The sequence below is a fragment of the Ascaphus truei genome, chromosome 5 (assembly GCF_040206685.1).
Source record: "Ascaphus truei isolate aAscTru1 chromosome 5, aAscTru1.hap1, whole genome shotgun sequence".
Classification (NCBI taxonomy): domain Eukaryota; kingdom Metazoa; phylum Chordata; class Amphibia; order Anura; family Ascaphidae; genus Ascaphus; species Ascaphus truei.
Genome location: NC_134487.1, coordinates 27,269,267 through 27,291,864, shown reverse-complemented (window position 1 = coordinate 27,291,864; position 22,598 = coordinate 27,269,267). Strand labels below are relative to the sequence as shown.

At 43.5% G+C, this 22,598-nt stretch overlaps 1 protein-coding gene across 1 annotated transcript in view; it reads left to right on the top strand.

The window, feature by feature from the left end:
- The window catches only part of GRM3 (glutamate metabotropic receptor 3), a 379,631-nt gene that overhangs the window by 219,337 nt on the left and 137,696 nt on the right, over positions 1-22,598 (top strand). Inside the window, exon 2 of the mRNA XM_075599552.1 lies at positions 11,919-12,478. Coding sequence (XP_075455667.1) covers positions 12,011-12,478 — 468 coding nt within the window. The 5' untranslated portion in view covers positions 11,919-12,010. The remainder of the gene's footprint in view (positions 1-11,918; positions 12,479-22,598) is intronic.

Here is a 22,598-nt window from a genome sequence, read left to right as displayed (position 1 = left end):
TGACTGCAAGTGTAAAAAAGGAAAAAAAACAACAAACAAAGCAAATCCAATCGTCTTCAGTTACTCTTTGGCTTTCCACATGATTTACAATCAACGCATTTAACACTGACTATTTTTTTTTTTTTTAAATCGCAATAATAGTAATATTAATATTCCCACTGTCTGCTTTGTGGTCACTGTTTTACCACTCTTCAAACTATGCAGCCACCCTTTAACGCTTTTTATATGTTGAATGACATATTGATCCCATATCAATGAGAAAAGCAAGAGGGGAGCAGGGTGATTATAAGAGGATTTGAGAGAGTTAGTAATGGTAATGTAGCCAGGTACCCCCTGGGCTACTAATTTCCCTACAGGAAATAGGCTCTATCGCGGAACTCCTGCCGGAGTGTCGACACATCGTACCCGGAGTGGTGAGAACGGCTGTCCGGTGCGAGAGAGAGCTTTGATAACCATCTGTGACATCAGCGGAGGCAATCCAACCGAGCAGTAGACGTCCAGGGACCCGGAGGATCTTCGCAAGGTGTTGGAAGTGCCTGCTCACAACCAGGAGGACTACGAGACGACATCAGCCCAGCAGAGTGGTGAGGATACATCCAATCCACAGGTTCCTTGAACGACAAGAGTGCGTCGGCCAAGCTGATTCCCACAGAAGTGTCCATCTTGGAGGTACCAGCCGGTACTTCTTCCTTTCCTGTCGATGCTGCCACCCTTCTGCTGCAACCGGAAGTTTTCATCCCGACTTCGGCCGCTGGGGCAATACGGAAGTTGTGATTTTGCTCCGGTGAGTAAGGCCAAGGCCGATGATTTTCTTCAGCAGTGTCATGCTCGAGGCAAGGCCTGAGACCGCAAAGCTGCCAAGGACCCTGACCACTACTTGCGATGAGGGGCCAAGGTAGGCATCAGAAGCCTAAGACATTGTGACACGAGTCCGATATTAAGGCCTCACCAATCGTTACCCAGGACACTGACCATTTACCTAATCCTAATCAGGACAATAGGGTATGGGAGGGATTTGACGATGATGTGCCTAGGGGTGGGATGTCAGAGTACATTATGTCTTCACGGGAAGGATCCTTTAAATCTAATAGTTCTAGACCGCCATCTACAGTACTGTGGGTTCAATGCAGATGAATGTATTGAAATGCCTAGTTCTAGTGTGAAGAAGGTATTACCATGGTGGGATCCAATGTTTCAAGGATATGTGCCGCATATGAATAGGACTAGATTTCTATTGATGCAAGGTAGCACAGTGGACCACTGGTGGGAAGAGGGAGAGTTTACCCCCTGAAGAGACAGCAGAGATCCTTAGGGATCATAGTAGAGATATCAGATTAGGGATGATATCACCTTCAGGTTTGGAGGTGGTGAAGAAAGAAACCCTATCTTCAGAGCCGCTATTTTGGGTACTGCAGGGCAAGCCTGTGTGCAGAACTTAATTAAGAATAGCAGAGAGGATCGTATAGTGGTCCAACATTATAGGAAGTCACACGGTTACGATTACCCTTATGTTCCTGAACCCCTTATGAGCGAGGCAGAGGCCAATAGGGAGGAATGGCTCAGACATTATCTAGCTGCCCACTGCAGAGTGGTGTACAATTGCAACAAAAAAAATGTGTCTACCTAATGAGCGTATGGAAGGTAGGCAGGAATATCTATTTGGACAGTGTTGAGTATATCTCGCAGACGGGCCAGAAGCGTTGTTATTCGGCCACTGTACCAGATGGTGAGGGCAGCAAGATTCGCAAGCCTGATCCCAAGAACTACTATTGAGGGGTATAGATTCTTCAGCATAGGGAGGATCTAACTGTACCCATGTATTCAATGTCTCCAAGTTATTTTTCCCTGTTCTCCAATTTAACGGATGGTATATAAATTGGATGTCTCAGCGAGGTTGTGAGAGTTCCACGAGGGGGAGCATGTAGTCAGGAACCCCCATGGCTACTAATTTCCCTACCTAACACATAAGACCAGGTACCAGCACAGGCAGTGTTAGGTTATATCTATGCCCTGCTGCAGTAAACAGCTCCCTAGAGTGACAGGGGTGTGTGCCTAAGGCCTAGGTACTGCCCACATGGGGCTTAAGACCTGGGAGCCTCCAAAAAGACCAAAAAGGGTCTGTAGCCCAAATTCAGAGTTGTTGAAGAGTGTTCTCTGTTTGCTGTAGAAGTGTGGAGCCAGGGTTATGGTTCTCCTTCTATCCCCTCCCTCAGGGGAGTGGGATCATATACCCCATACTCCATCAGGGAGCACGGGAGACAAGGAGAGACTCCTGGGGCCTCAAGCTCCTTGAGTTGGCTCCAAGGACCCAGAAGAAGGTTGCTGTACTATGTCAGTGTGCTGTGATGAATGCTGTACTAGAGAATAAAGACCACTGTTACGTTTTACTCCTGCCTGAGGCTGCAGTCTTTCAGTGGGAGGGAAAGAGGTTTTTCTGCAGGGCTGCACCTATCTCTGATAGGCCCTGTTGAAATGGAGGCGCTGTACCGAAGATAAGAGCTACAGATCCGAAAGCCTGTCCTGTCTATCCCCACTAACACCGGCGGACACTTAGAATTCTGTAAGCCTAACAGGTGAGCAGCACTACACCGGCAACCAGAACCGGATCTCCCTTAGGGTGGGGGAAAAGGGGTTACAATAATAATGCTCATTCATCTTATAACTCCAAATTTCTTTTTAATATGTGCTTTGAATTTTTAAATCCTGTTGTGTGGATAAAGATTTTTCAACGTCGAGAATAATTTTGGGAATGTAACATTTTCCCAGTGGGGAAAAAAAAAAGATGAAATATTTTTAATTCGAAAGTATACCTAGCAAATTATTTATTAATTGACATATATTTAGCTTTGTATCATCACAACAAGACCACTGTTGCAGAATTTATGTTACTAACAATAAATGCCACAGTCTTGGGTTAACAACGCCTGACTTTATACTAATGACACCCTTTTCTGCTGACAGCTGGATGGGTATATAGTAATGATACTTTGATTACCAGTTATAAATGGCTAAATTGACTCAACAGGAGGCAAAGTGACTTGCCAAAAGTTACATAAAGTGTTGGTTACTAGAATTAGAAGCTTTAAGGGCGCAGTTCCACTTAGGACTAACGTGAGCTACTCACAGTTAGATTTTTAATTGGCTAATATAGCAGACTGATGCCTTTTTTTTATCTTTAATCAGACCTATATACAAGTTTTACCATATGTTTTCATAGTCTGAACATTTATTTAAAATTGATGGGCATGGGGTGATTGTCAATCTTCACTCCCCCCCCAAATTATAGGTTATTCAGTTTATGCTTATCCACCTTTTGTTATAAGGTCATAAATAACTTGATAAAGGAAAATAGCGTAATAAAGAAATATGCAAAGATAATGGTGCAGTATGATCCATCAGAAATTTTAGGTGGTAAATCATGGAAACATTTCCAGAATAAACTTTTACAAACAATGTACAAATTCACCTATTTAGCAGAAGTCATACATTTGATTTGGTTCTGCATGGAATATTGATTTGGAACTTATTCTACCTTCACCAAAATATTATCTTTCTGAAAACATGATGTTGTCATCTTCATTTTTGTTGGACAATTTGCTTGAGTCTGTACAGATAGCAATTTTGGCTTCTTTTCAGTCATTTTGTGTATCCGGCCTCTTTTCTTCTGTTGACTGTACTAAATTAACCATGTATTTCTTTATCTAAGTGTTTGCCCTAATAAATAAATAAATGAATGTACAATGGCATCATTGTATCTGTATTGTTCTTGTAAGTATTGGGCAATATAATATGTCAGATATGAAGTGCATTCATAGCAGTGTGGGTGTGTAATGAATATACATTCTGCTGGATATAGACCCACTGTGGTCATTCTCCCTCCTAATAGAGGTAAATGAGAATTTTAATCCTACTAGAGGTATATTAGTATTTTATCTGGTAGTGTTAGGACTTGCGAACAGGTGTCTGCCTTGACGTGGCTCGCAAGCTTACAACGCTTTGGCCAAAGGGTTAAACTAAATGACCCTATTTCAAGAGAATATATAAGTATTTTACTGTGTATTTCTGTCATGTTGGATGTAGCATTGGGCTTCTCTGTCGTCTGTTGTGTAATGAATATGGCAGAAATTATTAAGTATTTTAAGCAATCTGGCACATGAAAGTTTTAGGTTGATTACAAATTGTCTTAAATATACAATAATTGTTTTTATGGCCAGCCCTCTGGTTTATAGGAAATATGACATCTGGTTTTGTAATTGGAGGATTGGAATATGACTACCCTGACACTATAATAAACAAGACACTTTTAAATGTACAGTACCTTGTCAGGCATTAGTCTTTGGGGGATTCTGCAGAGTATCAGGGCACCTGGCTAGCACTACAGGTACAAAAGCTGGTAGTTTATTAAATATGGATGTCCTGCGCCTGACAGCAATGTGCAAGAATAACAAATAGATCATTGTAACCATTGCGATTACACGAATCCAGGGGTTTCTATGTATAATCTCTGATATGTTTCTCCTTCAAAAATAGACGTTAGCTTTGTCATATTTTATACATAGGTGCGTATCTTAAGTACACACGCAACAGTAAAGATGGCGTTTGTCTAAGTATTATGGAAACAAAGTTATGAAGTCTTCCATATATTGAGGCAAAGTTTAAATGTTTTTCTTAGTTGTAAAAATATCATTAGAGATTGATGAAAGGGGTGGTTGAAAACACAGAAAAGTGGGCTTATGTTGTTCTCAATTGAGGGAATTTAGTACATAATGTCATACCTATGAATTACGAATTAGAATTCAATCAGGTGTGTCTGATAACAAGATATGTGAATTCTCATATTCCAATCCATGACCTCTTTTGAAAATATCTGATCAATGTTACACGATAACATAAGTTTAGATTCTGTTTATTTTGTCTTTTGATTGTCAGAAACTATCTGCATTTATTATAACTTTATGTTCTTGTAAAAATAATTTTTCTGTAACCTAAGCACTCAATGCTGGATTTTAAAAAATACCACCCTTAGGCACTTACCTGGTGTCACCTAGTTCTTCCAGCGCCGCACCGTCCCATTGCCAATGCAACATGATGCCATTTGACATCATGTTGCCGGCCACGCATGCGCGATCGGCGCTTGTCGGCCGCTCGTGCGCATGCACGATTTCCGCTTTCCACCTGGCAAGCGCTGTTCATGCATGGGCACGAGCGGCTGGTAAGCGCCAATCACGCATTCCACCCCCGATTCTGCCTCCCCCCAAATTTTGCCACCCTAGGCTCGAGCCTATCGGGCCTAATGGAAAGCCGCCACTGTAAGCACTGTATATTTTGTATTTTAAAACTAGACTTAATAAGTAATACGTTGGGCTATGATTTAAATGATTCACACTTTGTAGAGAGTAATTGATATTTTCAGATACAGAGAGTAAGGGTAAATATTAATTCATTTGAAGTACCTTTGTGATGGAGAAAGGTGGGGCAGCTTGTTGGCTGTGTGTATTAACCCTGGTTGCATATATGTCACGTGCCCACAAGTGTGCTGTTTGTGACAGATGTTATATTAGAATGGATTGTGGGTAAATATGATTAAAGTGAGGGTCCTTGCATGGAGAAATGTGATTTAGCTGGATAGCTGATTAGCCCTTGTCCCATATACAGGTCACGTGCTCACAAGTGTGCCGTACTGTATGTGACAGGGTGCTATAAAGTTGGCCTATAAAGTTGGCACTTGTGAAATTAGGCTGTCTCCAACTCTTGTCGCAAGAAAAAATGTCAGCGTGCTTTGGTGGCTATAAAGTTAATAAGTATTCACATTTCAGCAATAAAGCACTTTAAGCTTTCGCTTTACATTGAGTGCTCATTTGCATTTAATTACCCAGAATCCCTGGCTAGCATTATATTCTAAGAGGCCATAGGAAAAGGCAGGTGTGGACATGCCTGAGACAGGTGAATGTGCTCATAATTAGTACAGTATTTGTATTTGCTGTACACTGTATGGTGGAGGGTTTTTGTCACGTTGTTCCTCACGATAACTTACTGTGTGTCTGGTGGTAGCCACTCACAGTTTCACGTTGCGAGGCCAGTAACCATCCTCACACTAATGAGACCCAAAACATTGAAACAGCGGTCTGTGAGTAGATTAAGTTAATGCCACATGCATCAGTTAACCAAGGTCAACATAAATGAAGACTTATATAAACAAAAGTGAGAATGGATGTATAAATTATCACAGGTAAATCAAGTTTCTCCTCCCTGTACTTATTAAATACCTAACCATCCCATATTTAAAATATATATATATACTTACTGAATATATATTACTTTACTGAAAAAACAGGCACAACTAGACAGCGATATCATCTTCCTCAGCAAATGCAAGAAGGAGCATCTGATCCCGAAAGGACTCGTCCTCAAAAACCCACTTGCTACCACATACAACACAAAATTCTCCCAACAACTGTGCACCAGGAACTCAGAAAGATTAAGGAACCATCTCATCAGCATCTGTTACAGCAACAGGAGAAAGACAAAGGTGACAATAGACAGCATCTTGGAGACAGGAGAAATTCACACAGACACATGGAGAGGACTCCAAACATTCCATGAAAAACTCCTGAAGGGTCTAATTAGCAATAAGGAAAAGAAACTGCACAGACTGAGGCTAAGAATGAGATACTCTGCAGCAGCCAGCACAACAACTAATAATACAAACATTGACCGTCACCAAGAGCAGGACTGCACTGTTAACCTCTCAGATTACACACCTAATCAAGCAGAGTCCTCAGTATTATCAAAGGGTCTCACATTCTGCCCTACCAAGCCTTGAGCTGTGCAGTGACCTAGAAGAATACTTCAGAGTACAAGATTGAGCTGTGCAGTGACCTAGAAGAATACTTCAGAAGGCTGCGTCTTAAGGAGTTCTTCCATGACAGACACAACCAAGATTATGCCAACACTGCAGGAGGAGAGCCGTTGCACATGAGCAGGGAGAAGCAAAAATCAAACTGGATCCCACAAACTGGGCGCAACCCCACATTGGACCGGTACATTGAAAGCTTCAGACACAGCGCCAAAACCACCATCCTGGACAAAGTAAGGAAACAAACATATAATCTGACACTGATGGAGAGGAGAGCAAGAATCGCTAAAGGCCAACCACAACATAACAATCAAACCTGCGGACAAGGGAGGAGCAGTGGTCATAATGAACACCACAGACTACCTGCGGGAAGCACACAGGCAACTCTCTGATTCAAAGTACTACACCCAACTGCAGGAGGATCCAACTAAAAAATACATGCGAGAACTCAACAGGATCATTAAAACACTCCCGATCCACACAAGAGAACAAATTCTGGACCTGATACCAGCTAACCCAAAACCTGGCACATTCTACATGCTCCCTAAAATTCACAAAGAGGGTAACCCTGGGCGCCCTATTATCTCTGGATCTGGCACACTTACCGAGAATATTTCTGGCTGGGTGGAGGGCATTCTAAAACCACTTGTCAGGAACACACCCAGCTATATCCAGGATACCACCGACCTGCTAAACAAACTGAATGCCATTGGCCCCCTCCCTACAGGAACACTACTAGCAACTATGGATGTAGAGTCACTTTATACAAACATCCACCACGAGGATGGGATTTCAGCCTGCAGATACTTTCTGGGATCGCAGGAGCCACTCACAGAGACAGTGACTAAATGCATTGAATTTATTCTGACCCATAACTTCTTCACATTTGGAAATGACACATACCTCCAGACAACCGGGACCGCTATGGGTACTCGGATGGCGCCACAGTATGCCAATCTGTTCTGCGCAAAACTGGAAAGTGACTTTCTGTCCACCTGTCACTTGAAACCCCTTACATACCTTCGCTACATCGATGACATCCTCCTGATTTGGACCTCTGGCGAACAGGACCTCCTACAGTTCTATGACAACTTCAATACTTTCCACCCGACCATCAACCTCAAACTCACCCATTCCCCGGATGAAGTACATTTTCTAGACACCACCATTACTATAAAGAACAACCAACTACAGACTTCTGTATACCGCAAACCTACAGACAGAGCCAGCTATTTGAGGGACAACAGCTTCCACCCGACACACACCAAACATGCAACCATCTACAGTCAAGCCATACGATACAACTGGATATGCTCCGACACAGCCGACAGAGACCAGCGGATTAAAGCCTTGAGATCAGACTTTATAAACCGTGGATATAACCACAGAATTGTAGACCAGCAAATTCACAAAGCCACCAGAATACCAAGAAGTGATCTCCTTGAATACAAACAGAAGGAGACAAGCGACAGGGTTCCTTTGGTGGTCACATATAACCCACACCTAGGAGCCCTACGCAAGATCGCCAGGAAACTACAACCCATCCTCCAGGAAGATACAAGACTGCAACAGGTCTTCCCTGAAGCACCCTTATTATCATACAGACAACCCCATAATCTCAAGAATATTATGGTGAGGAGCAAAGTATTCAGCAGTACAACTGAATGCGGGACAAAACCATGCCAGGACCCAAGATGCAAAACCTGCGCAATGCTCTACACAGCGGACACAATACAAATACCACACAAGAATCGGGAATACAAAATCAGAGGAGGGTTCACCTGTTCCTCCAGCAATGTCGTGTACCTCATCATGTGCATGAAATGCCCAGGGGGCTGCTACTACATAGGTGAGACAGGACAGGGGCTAAACAAGAGAATGAACCTGCATCGCCACAGCATCACACGCGGAACAAGAGACAGTCCTGTTGGCGAACATTTCTCTGACTCTGGCCATAAGATGAACGATGTGAGGGTTGCCATACTCAAAGGTAATCTTAAAACCCCGAAAGAGAGACGGTTGCATGAATACAAATTTATGCAACTGTTCGGGACACTTAGCAGTGGTCTAAACAGAGATCGAAATTTTATGAGTCATTACTGACACTAGCGAACTCTCTTCCCATGAGCGCTAAAGGCCATGTCTGTACATACTGTGCTATATGTATGCACACACAGCTGTCTCTCACACATACTAATACTCCTTATTTTTCCATCCATATACACCAATAGGGACCACATAGTATCCACACACACTTTTAGTTGTGCTACAAACTCTCACATTTCCACACCCACCCACACCATTTATATCCCTCTCACTCCACACACACCTTGTGTAGAGCACTGTTTATACTGTGGGCTCTCCATTCATTTTTATTCACACTGATACACATACACACTCTTTCTTCACTTGCTTTCAGTTACCCTTTGACACCTCTAGCCATAAAACACATCCACACCGGGGGAAGGACAAGCACAGATAACATTCCAAGAGACACTGTTTTCAAGTTATCCTTGCTTCATTCATTGTAACATCGCCGGAAGAAGAGATCAGTGTATCTCGAAAGCTCGCACAAATAAAAGCATTTCGTTAGCCACAGAATGGTATCATCTATTTATTTTTTGATTATTGAAGCTCGGCAAACACGGTACTGATACCTCTACATGTATATATATATATATATATATATATATATATATATATATATATATATATATATAAAATTTTTATATATATATATATATATATATATATAAAATATTTAATATAATAATAATAATATAATTTATATTTTTTTTTTTTATATATATAATGCAAGCAGCCGGCACTCCAATAGTCAGCAAATACAGGTAGGTGCATGTCCTATAATTAATCAATAAATATACAATACCGTTCACACGAAATCAGCAGACAGCACTCTGGTTAAGCAATTAAATTGATATATAATGTAGAAAACAAGACACCAATGTCCAACATTTCGGCCCCACAAACGAGACCTTCCTCAGGGTCCTGTACAGAAGCAGCCACCAGTATTAGAACTCATGCTTGGGAAATTCTGGGGCAGTCTCACAGTAAATGCCTAAATAGCCTCACCATTTCTGTGAGATTCTTAATGGCCCATCACTCTCTGCTTCCTCACTCCAGCCGGAATCTCGCGAGAGTTGTGACGTCAGCGGGAGCTCCTAGACAGTCTCTGACTCCTCTCCGTTGGCGAACACTGCATCCATAGGACTTTGTGCATATACTCTGCTCTCAATTTGATCAAATGCCAGTATGCTGATAATGCGCATAATATAACATAAAATTCAATATAGATAACATAAGATGATCCTCTATAACCCCTGACGAAGTCCTAAGGACGAAACGCGTAGGGTGTGTTTCGCATCCAACGGAGAGGAGTCAGAGACTGTCTAGGAGCTCGCGCTGACATCACAACTCTCCCAAAATTCCGGCTGGAGTGAGGAAGCACTCGGTACACAGAGGCGACGCGATACTGAGACCTGCAGCACATGGTGGAGCCCCAGTACATTTATTCTGCTAATATCCTGCTACTGTTGGCGATTGAGTATTACTCAAACTTGCTTATGTTCCTGTCACTTTTGTGAGTGCGCATTTTTATTTTTACCAGTCCCATATAAATTTTTCTACTTACTATACTATGAGTGCGCCTGTTGTTTTTTCCTTTTATATATATATATATATATATATATATATATATATATATATAAAATTATATTTATATTTATTTAACACCAATTGTATTGGTTCACTAATATTCACCCATATACAGTATTAACCAGGTAGTGCTGTGCCATAAGACACTGTCCAACACTGGTTAACCCCTTACATGGCATAGCACTGTTTAGAAACATGGCCTCTAATGCCAGCCTAGTAGGCAATTTCCTTGCTTTTATAAGGTGATAACTCATTTGGCCACTAGTTATCTGCTGGACTGTTTTGCTTAGGGCTCTGTGAATAAATTCTAATTAAATAATTTTAAAAAATGGCAACATTGGGACTGAAGAGCATTTTGATCTTTACGTTCTTCTACTGATAATTTAAATGGAAAGTTGAATTCCCCTAACCAGAATGTTTTCATTATATCTCCTGCACAGAGAAGCTACTGTACATGCTGATTATCACATGCGCATTGCACTCTTTATTTTATCTCCTGTTTATGCAGTTATTGTTAATGGTTACATATATTTGCTCATTTCCTTTCATGGACAGATTTTGTTCCCCTGAAGAGCTATCAAGGACATTTTTTCCAATTAAATCGCATACACGAATGTATCCTGAAGCAAATGTTGAAATACATTACCTTATTTTTGACCATCACTTATCAATTTAATGGGTTTTCTGCAGAAAGTGATTCCAGTTTTGTGGGGTTCCTCAAAAAATACAAACACAAACGTTTCATTTCTATGCAGATAAGCATACAGTAGATCAAGGTAGCACAATTACTTTTAGCTATTGTATGAGTATCTCTAGGTTGCTACATTGTTACTCTGATTAGTAGTATCCCAATCTTTGCTGTGACAATCTGAATGTGTATCCTGCAGTGTACACTCTGCAGCCTTGTCCCAACTAAACCGGACAGTCTTCTAGAGGTAAGCGTACGGAGCTCCTCATCTTTGCTGGGTAAAGCCAACACGCGTTATGAAATACAAAGCTTAAATATTACTGTGTTATTATGCACATCTGTGGCAGAACAAAGTTGCCAAATTAGTGTATAACAAGGAAAGTACCACATAGCATTCATGTATAATGTTCCTTTCCATTGCAGTAATCCATTTTAAACAATGCTAGGTTTTCTTTTTTAATTATGCATGGGCTTGCAGCCAATAACAATGCATTATACTTGAAGTAAAAAGGTAAGCACTCAAATATTAAAACAGGCTACTGAAATGTTACTTTGTTTGATATAGAGTAGAGCAGCAGGGGGTGGTAAAGATTCATGAGGTAAAATCTTAAATGTTCACCGATTATATTGTTATGTTGAAAATAACATAATATTTCATAATTATTTTTTTTCTCCTTTATTTCCTTTGTATTTCCGTAGGAATTTAATGGCGCTGCAACTACCCTAAATGACTTTGCCATGGAGGCAGAATAGGCTCTACTTCTCACTGTCATATCAAGCTGCAAAAAAACATGAAGATTTTTGCCCGGCTTCAGGTGTTTGCTTTAGCTTTATTTTCCAAAGGAGTTTTGCTTTCTTCCAGCGACCACAACTTTGTGAGGAAAGAAATAAAGTTTGAGGGGGACCTCGTTCTCGGGGGTTTATTCCCAATCAACGAAAAAGGCGGGGGAGTGGAGGAGTGTGGCAGGGTCAATGAAGATCGAGGAATTCAACGACTGGAGGCCATGTTGTTTGCCATCGATCACATTAACAGAGACAGTTCCCTTCTTCCTGGAGTCAAATTAGGAGTTCATATTTTGGACACCTGTTCAAGAGACACGTACGCACTGGAGCAATCGCTAGAATTTGTTAGGGCGTCCTTAACGAAAGTGGATGAAGCGGAGTATATGTGTCCAGATGGGTCATTTGCCATCCAAGAAAACAGCCCGCTGCTTATCGCAGGTGTGATCGGCGGCTCCTACAGCAGTGTTTCCATACAGGTACGTCTATTAAAATTATTCTTTATTGAACTACAATGAAAGCAACAAAAAATGTATTTTCACATTATTACACACTTTTCACACTTATTAATCAGTATAATCAAATTCGTATTATTTTCTGGTTCCTATATGTATTTAATGTCACCAAGCAGTCGACTTCAGACATAGTACTGTGATTTCTTGTAGTATGAGATATATGCATATTCTTGAACCTCTTTGTGGGGGTTAGTCATTAGAGTACGGTAGTGCCGATCAGGCACTACTGCTCGAAAACTCCCATTCAAGTGATTCAGATCCTCTGTGTGTTAGTGCCTGATCTGCACTATCGCACTTTCATGAATAATTCCCTATGAGCAGTCTTAATAATAAACAATACGCATCAGCATCTTAGCTACAATAATAGCTGAAGACCCTAATTATTTTGCAGCGAGCCAGGAGTTATCAGTAAATGGAGCGCTAAAGAGTTTATAAAGCACCAATAACCTTCATTATTCTGGCATTATTAACGGTCTTTCAGTTGCTAGGCTTATGTGACAATAATATTTTAAAGGTACGCACATAAATATTATAGCTCAAAGAAAACAAAAAGACAATGGCTGTCCTGTATACAATTAAAGTCTATAAAGCAATAGGATAGAGGCACAAACTTCTCTGTTTTAAATCAGGTGCTGGTCAAGATGTAGTGGGCGATTTCCAAAGTGATATAATATTTATATAATATATATTATCTCTTACTGTGCACGCAATGTCTTGTATATAATGTATACCCTGTTCACTTATGTAACTAAGTATTTGCAACCATGTATTATTATTTGTCATTATAACTCTATGCCCGGACATACTTGAAAACGAGAGACAACTCTCAATGTATTACTTTCTGGTAAAATAGTTTATAAATATGTAGCCCTGTTTCCCCCTTACAAGATGGCTATTGGTGCTGCCTTTACCCGTTGGCTCACAGAGAGCCTGAGCCTCTGCCACGGAGAGCCTGAGGTGCAATAATGATGATATTGGTGCAGCGCCTCCACCTGAGAGGGATCCCAGCGTAGTGGGAGGAGCTCCTCGTAGGACCAATTAACAATACTAATACACAGGGTAAAATAACAATACCTTTACTCGGCAACATATATCTTAATGGCTCTATAATGATTACTAATTACTACCCTTCAGCCCCGCACGGCCGTGACCCACCACCCACACCGTGTCCCAAGAGTCCCACACCCAAGCCCCAATGTGTGAGGCCGCACGGCCCACTATGGAAAGTGTAGCAATGGTTGGTGCACTTCCTGAAAAAGGTACCTACCGCGTGTTCCAGCACCCGGGCGCGCTGATGGGAGGGCAGATAGGGATCCGCCGATCCAGCGATGTCCTCCGCGATGAGACCGGCTCTGCGTGGGGTGGTATCCTGCTGGAGTGTCCCACCGTGATGATAGTCTCTGTATCTTCCAATGTGGTCTGATCCCAGACCACAATTAGCAGGGATGCCTTGCTTAGCAGCTGTGTCCCTAACTACTCCAATAGCTAATGGGGCAGGGTCCCTACCTAAGGGCCTGTCCCTATAGCAGCCACAAACTATACTTGTGAGTTGGGGCCTAGCTGGGGCCTAGGGGGAAATCTGGCCTAGTGCAGAGGGTCACAGACCCTTGCACACATACCGCCTCCCCTGTCTGTGTCCCAGCTCCGACTATCTTGTCATCCCCAGCGCGCGTGAATGTGTCTATCTCAAGCAGGGAAATCCTACAGCCATATTGGCTGATTTGCGCCATGTGATCACATGCCCCTATGCACTATGGGGCTTTTTGTCCCAGCGGAGCCTATTCCCTACGGCCACCGTGTGCGTCTAGCGATCTGCGCCTGCGTGAACTGTAATGGCCGCCGCTACTCTTCTACGCATACGCGACTTACTGCACATGCGCGCATATCAAACACAGCGGCGCCCTACGGAGGGTGCCGCCGGCGAGTCCGTCGCCACCTGCACATCCCCCCATAGCAGCGGAGGCAAGGGGAGGGAACCGGAGGACCGGGGAGCCATAGGGGACCTGGCTACAAATAAATATGTAACGGGTTTCCCCCCTCCCAATCTCACATTGGCCCGGGTACTCTAATAACCAACTCCCATTACGTGTTTGTGTTTGGTGGTGCACCTGTAGGCAACAGAACTCCTGAGTCTCCCGCTTGATGGTATTAGGGGATGTCATCAGGACAGGTATCTGAGGTAGTGGGTGCGAGTTCAACTTACATCATGTGCAGCTCCTCCACCTCATCAGGGTCTATGCTTCCGCAGGGAGATGGTCCTGGTGAGGAACTCCTTCTTGGTGGTGCCATCCACTGCTGAGTAATTTCACACTCACACAGTGGGGGTATCGTTAACAAGGTCATCTTTATTGGATACAGGGATGTAGCAGACTGCCCCATGCAGCTGCCGGCTCTAGCCGCACATCTCTCCGTGCTGTCCCTTTGCCAGGTACGCCCTCCCGAATTGAAGTGGGATTCCCTCTTCTCCTAGGGAGATCCTCTCTGTGCCAGGTCCCTGGACACAGAGTGGCTTAGACAGGCTGATTGGTCAACCTGGACCGCTAGTTACGTCACTAGGGTCACAAAGTGTTCTTACAATCCCTTATGCAGGAAACTACAACTTCCCAACAGCTTTCCACAGCTGCTAGAACACAACACCACACCACTGTAACTAACTGTGTTGTGCCTTATATACTTCAGGAGGCAGGCGCATCCCTGGTGTCACTATCCAGGGACTCAGAGCATACAGCCACTCCCCTCCATACATAGGGCACCTCACCATGGTGTGAGGGAAAACCTCCATAACTACTGCTGGCATACCTGTTCTTACCAGGACTTACTGCCAACAGAGAGGAAAGCAATATACCATTATTATGCATGGCTATAAATAAATATAAAAGTGTCTCTCCTGCACTCAGGAATAAATGTACCAAATTCACAATGGCATTTCAAAAGAAATGTAATTGCTGGCAAAATGACAGGCACAAGGTTTAGGGGAAACAATATCTTTAATCGGGTGCAGGGACTCATTGATAGATAGATAGATAGATAGATAGATAGATAGATAGATAGATAGATAGATAGATAGATAGAAAGATAGAAAGATAGATAGATAGATAGATAGATAGATAGATAGATAGATAGATAGATAGATAGATAGATAGATAGAATGGAGGGGTAGGTAAATAGATTAAAAAAATGTATTCAGACAAACAGTATCCCCTTTGTCAGCTGGAGTGACTCTCACTGTACCCGACGCAGGGGATTGTTTCCCTCAAAGCATTGTGAGTTTCTGTGAGGGACTGAAGAGGTTAACTCCTTCACTTTTACAGGCATAGGAGACAATACACTAGCTTTCAGGTCTGCTAGGTGGTTTTCAGTCAACTCCTGATTAAAGCAGGGGGTAAAAGACAGGCAGCTGTCACTGTCATACTTTCACTGTTCCAGAATTAGCTTGAGAGCAGGTACCCATTGGATATGGCTTGGACCAGCTGGAACTGACACCCACCAGCAAGCCAAAGTTCCAGATCTGCAGGGAACTCAGGCTTCACGCTCCCAGAGTATTAACTTGGGAATAGGTGGGACTCAGACAGCACCAGAACTGTAATTTCTACAAACCTGCATCGGAGCGCATTCAACAAACCTCCACAAATTTGAAAGAGGAAGCAAGATAACAGATTCCAATAGGATTGACTGGAGGTAAGGACTCACACCCAAAACTCGAACCAAGAGCTGCTCAGCCTGCAAGGTAGCAAGTTCCCACAATGCTTTCCTGGGAACAACCGGGACTCTCATCCACTGTCAAATGACATTTTATGCTGTTTTTGTTGATTGTTTACACTGCTGCCCAAGTGTGTTTGTGACCTGTTTTTCCAGTCCGGGAAATCAAGTCCTATAGTTTGATCAGAAGTTACTGTGTGGACTCCTCACTGACCCTCCCTATATGACCAATGCATCACATATGGTGTCCCAGTGGGATGCAGCGCCTCTGGAGGTCAGCAGAAGAAACACGTTGGAAGGATCCCAGCATTTAAAGCCACAAATCTAGGCAGAAAAACAAAGGTCACTGTGCTGGATAAAGTAACAAAAACATTGCAAACAAAGACATGGACATTCTCCCAATGAAGGAATGGATGTGGCCTCTAGCCTGCAGCTACACTCTAAGTGGTGAAAGTACCAGAATGGAGATGGGAATTTTATTTAAAGTGGCTTGTTGAAACCCAGCGTCAATAGCAACGCATGCCCAGAATGCAGGACCCTGTAATCTTGACGTGAATGGCCAGCGACTTGGAGTCACTCCGATTAAAATAAGACCAGACGATGATCCGGAGGATTTATTTTGTTTTGCGTGTAATGAGCCTAGTCACATGGAGCCGTTATGTTCCTATGTTCTAGAACATGAAGAGTGGGTACAGCAGCAATGGGAGCAATTGTAGCAACAACGGGGCCCCTTCCTCCACCAACCACAACAGCAAGCAGCGCGTTGTGGCATCAAGAAAACGGTGCAGAAGCGAAATGGCTCTTCCCCATGTGGAAAAAGTGAAAGATTCACCGATAAAGAAGAAAAAAAGAGGTTCTCAACTTGAAGGGGAAAATGCAGAAGCTTCTAACAATGAGTGTGTGCCCAGTACTGCTGAGTAAAGAAGAAGAGAAAGAAAGATGGTGGTGTTTTTATCAAGGAAGTTGCAGAAATGTTTAATGATGACCCTGCCATGTCAGGAAGGCGTGTGTCAGAAAGGAGCCAACATATTCTGCAGCCTAGAATGACTGGTGGATTCGTCTCGGAACAGAGAGAAGAGGTAGCAAAGGAATAGGATTGATTCCTTGAGTCTGGCTAAACTTGTGTTGCCAGGCTGGTTTTCTTGGCTACTAAGTCTGCCCTCCCTGTCAGTAAGTCCTGGTAAGAGCAGTCCTGCCATGAGTTATCATGGGTTTTCCCCACTCACAGTAGCTTCTTGAGTGACAGGGGAGGCAGTGGGACTAGGCCTGTGTGTGTCCAATAACTGGATTAGGATCTGGTGCCTACTTCCCTAGTACTTAAGGAGCTGTACTGCTAAATTTAGTGAGTGCCTCTACCTCCTTGAGAGAGGCTAGTCTACCCTAACAACTGTGCAGAGCTCTGCCAAGTTTGTACTCCCTCCCCTAGGGTAGTGGAGGGGGAGACTATACCCTTTACTCCACCATGGAGCAAGGGAAGAGCATGGACTGCTTCAGGTGCCCTTGGCCTGGAGTGGAGGTCCAGGGTACATCTTAATGGTGAAGACCCAAGAAGTGAGCTGTGTATGCTGTAACATCTGCCCGTGCACTAAATAAAAAATAAAGTGATCCTGTTGAAATATATCCTCTTGCCTGAGACTGCAATCTATCAGGGGTAGTGGAAGTGAGTTCTCCTGCAGGGATTGTCTCCACATCCCTGGAGCCTACAAGAGACGGAGGCGCTGTCACCGAGAGAGAATCAGATCCTACCCCAGAAGCCTGTCCTGTGTTCCTCCACAACACCGCAGCAGACTCATATCTACTGTAAGCCAGCAGGTATGCACCACACCATGTATTAGGGAAATCTCCCAGAGGGTGGGGGAAGCACCGCTACACATGAAACAACCCAGGTACTGCAATCTGCCAGGCAGGAAAGTGATCACCTCCATGAACACTTTGCTAAGGGGCAAGAAGACAAGAAGACAGAAAGCCCAATGAGAAACATTATGGTATAATATTGTAAAAAAAAGTCCTCCAAAAGGACTACATATTAATAATTACAAGATGTGTAAAACAAAACATGAAACTTACAATGTGCTTAAATATTAGTGAAAGCAGGAACCGGGAGATCCAGAATAGCAGCAGCTGGGGTAGGTGATAAGGGTCCAGACCGCACGTGAGGTTGCTGCACGCGATTTCATTGGTGGAGCATCTGACCAGTAGAGAGAGGTATCAGGCACAGCTGATGGAGGACATGACGATCGACCTGGCAAGTACAAAATCTGATGCTGTTGCCATGGCCAAAAATGTTGCTGACTGGAAGTGTAACTACTGTATTAGGAGGTACAGGCAGAGCTTGAAGTCTCTCCAAAGGAGGCCCGGAGGCTAAGCGCAGGGCTGTGTACAGTATGTTCGAAAAATGCCCTTGAAGAGATCCTGGATATTCTGTAGACTGTAAAGAGAGAGAGCAAGAATCTACAAGAGGAGGTTCCAGGTTTGACTGACCAGGTCAGTGAAATAAATAAGAAACTCCATGAAGTAAAAAAGGTGAAGAAACAAATGGAACAAGAGATGTCACATCGAGAAAGCTGCCTAAGTGTGTTTGTGACCTGTCTTTCCCAGTCCGGGAAATAAAGTAATTTATTTTGGTAAGAAGCTACAGTACTATGTGGACTCCTCACTGACCCTTCCTACAATGCCAATCCATCAGTGGCCTTTTGTCTGCAATTACATTTCTTTTTAAATTCATTGTGACTGATAAAAATTGTTCTGAGTGCGGGAGAGATACTGTTTGCCTGTGTACAATTCTTCCACAGATATCTATTTATCTATCCATCTATCTACATTATCTATCAAATACCTATACATCTATCTTTCATCCAACCTATCAATCTACCATATTCCAACCCATCTATTCATCTATCCACTTTCTTTGCAATTTGAAGATAATGTAAGTGTTGAAAGTACTGCTTTTGGTTTTTGTGTGGAACCTGAACATGCCCAGAAACCATCCTTTTAAACCCGCAGTTTTATTGACAATTGAAGAGCTGCAGTAAATAGCAAGGTCAGAGGTGCTAAAGCACAGCTTCCACAATCTGTAAGTTAATGGTACTTGTAAAAAAAAAAACAAAATTAGGAAACTAGTTCCAAAAAACAATGGCAGGGTTCATTTATTGTGGTTTCCTATTCATTTTTGTAATGCTCTGGAATAACAATTTTAAAGGCTCTGTAGTTATATAATTGGGGCCAATTTTCTAATGACGCTAATCACAATAATGATGTTCACTGGGGCTTTACATTGTAGTAAATTCATTTGAGAGGGGGTATCCCGTTTATGATATTTATCTTGAAGGTCACCTTCAGCCATGAAACATTCTTATCCAATACAAAGCTTCCAGACAACTGCATGAAAGGTGCTCATATAGTTGGATGTCAAAGAAGGACAAAACTGAAAAAGAAATACTTTGCTAATTTAAGAAGATCCCTATGGATTATGGATCCACAGACTGAAGAATAGCAACACTTTTACAGTAAATCTTTCTGGAAATGTCATGCTCATTGAGCTCAGCGTTCCCCTAGTGCAAAGTATTATTTTCACTTCAATTAACTTAAGATCACTTAATTGACATGCTGAGGCCCTGGCAGCTTGCTATTCCTTGGCCACTGGACACAAATAAACAGTTCTAGCGCCCATGACATTGATAGCTGTTCCTTCAGCAATAATGATGTCAGAGTTTGAAGGAGTTAAAATAAGCACTATATGGGGCAATATGGGGGTACTACGTTTTTATTAGAATTTTTTTCTGTGCCAATTTTTGTTCTAAAAGTAGTTCAACCCTCCCTAAAATGTGAGTCCTATGTATGTATAAAGGGCGTCACTTGATTTCAGACATTTAACACAATTTGAAATTAACGATGCATTGCGTCATGTGGAGAACCTGATTAATACAATCCAAAGTAAAATAGAACGCTGTATTTTATTTCTAAACAATAACAATTATTAGTGTAATATTATTTATAATAGCCATGCTGTGAAAATAATACATTTTGTAGGGATGCAGAGAAAAGAAAATGAAAACACACTCGCAGTATTTTTTTTTAATGCTGAGTGCACAGAGGGAGAAATGTGTGGTTAGAACCTGGGTGCAAACGAGAGCAATCCCAAATACAGGTGCACAGTAGGTACGTTTTGTAAATATGTTCGGTGTAATGCACAGGGCTAGCATAGCGTTACAGTCGCACCATTAATATCCCGTGTTACTCACATTACATACTGCACCTGTGCATCAGCTAACTCCTCTAGCATATTTAGAGTAACTTCCCTTTAATAAAAATACCCCCCTAGGATGAAAATGATCAGCAACATGTTTAACCCTTTGAGTGTCAAAGGGGTCGTGGCACCAGTGTACGGCAAGCTCTCGGACACAGTGCGATCGCGTGACCGGTCCTCGGTACGAGCACGCGACCGTGACATCGCTGATGACAGGAATGGAAGAGGAGTCCTCATCTTATGTTCCTTTTTCAGCTGGATCAGGGGTGGGCCACTCCAGTCCTCAAGGGTTTCCAACAGGTCAGGTTTTTAAGATATCCCTGCTTCAGCACACTGATTGAGACACCTGTGCTGAAGCAGGGATATCTTATGTAACGGTATTTCTGGCCCGGCCTGACCCACCCAATCTCACATTGGCCCCTGTGGTCTAACCGGTCCCCATTACATGGTAGTAGTGTCTGGTGGTGCACCTGTTGGCTACAGGACTCCTGAGTCTCCCGCATGATGGTGTGTGGGGAGGACCCGTCCAGACAGGCAGCTGAGGTAGTGTGCTGAGTCTCACCTAGTTCCAGTGCAGCGCCTCCACCTCACCAGGGTCCCTGCGTCCGCATGGGGATGATCCTGACGAGGAACTCCTCGGTGGTGCAACCTCCTGTGAAATCATTGGACTCTCACACACAGGGGTTTCTCTGATCAGCTCCATCTTTATTGTCACGGCGGGCATAGCTGCCCTCCACAATGGGGTATATTCAGCCGATCATCTCGCCCGTGCTCCCTTTAGATAGGTATATCACCTAGATCAGGGATTCACTATTCCCGCAGGAATCACTGTCCTGTGCCAGGTCCCTGGACACAGTCTCCCATGGAGTTACTATAACATAACTGACAGAACTCTTTCAGCACTCAGGTAGAACTAGGACTTGAACTAGAACTCCTCCTCTCAGCAGAACTCAGGTAGAACTAACTTTTGAACACAGTGCTGTGCCTTATATAAGCTTCTGAGACTGACACACCTCTGACATCACTAACCATGGAATCAGAGCATGTGACCAGTCCCAGCCATACACAGGGCACCCCACCAGGGTGTGAGGGAGAACCTCCATGATCAATACTGGCATGCCCACACTTACCAGGCCTTACTGCCAGCAGGAGAGATGACTGTAGGCATTTTACATGACCGCTACATTCTCCCCCTAGTGAATCCCATCGTCCTCGCTGGGACCTAAATTTAGATACCTCTTTCCAGGAAACACTGAAACATAAACAAAATCAACATCACACCATTCAAATACAGTACACATGAATACAGTCATCCGCCAAGCCCGCCCCGACCAGCAGCCGCGGACCCGCGTGATGCACAGTACCACCTAAAAATAGTGAAACGGGTCAGGTTTCTTGACCTCTCTACCCCCCATATCCAGAACTGTAACTGAATAATGCCTGGGTAATCTCCTCTCCGGTCTATAGGTCACTCGGTGCTTATAGATATTTCTCCCAATGGCCCATATGCGGATTAAATGTTCTATCCGCTCCTCGGCCTTCTTTCCCACTACGGCATTCCCTTTGCTGACTAGGTGCATTTCTATATTTTCCTTAAGCCACCTATCCCGGTTGTCCTCTATTTCGTCCATGAGAGGCTCAGGGACATACGGGTACTCCAACCCGTGGGATGACTTGTAACGAGCCATTATTGCCCGCTGAGCCCTACTGATCCTAGTCAGGTCAGCCTTACCTGCCCTCCCAGGTAGCACCCATGATAGGGGTTCGTCAGGGTCCACGGGGTCTGACAATATGCTAGGACCCATAGGCTCTATTTCCAGGTGTTCTATCTGATACCAGCGCTCCTGCAATTCCCTATCTCTCTGTTCTGGGGTGAATTCTCCCACAGCCCACCAATAGCCCACCACTTCCCCCCGCCGGATGAGGAACCGAGTACGGTCCATCCAAGCGGAGTACCCTTCGAATAATGGGGCCCACCAACGGGTCTCCTTAAATGGATTTGGCCCTGACTCCCTGTCGTCATCTAGTGAGAACACCCCTGAAGACCGCGCGGATCGCGGTGAAAACCACCTCGAGGACCCCGGGGCCTTTACCACTGGCTGGGGTGCGGTTGTGGCCACGCTCAACTCTCCCCCTCCC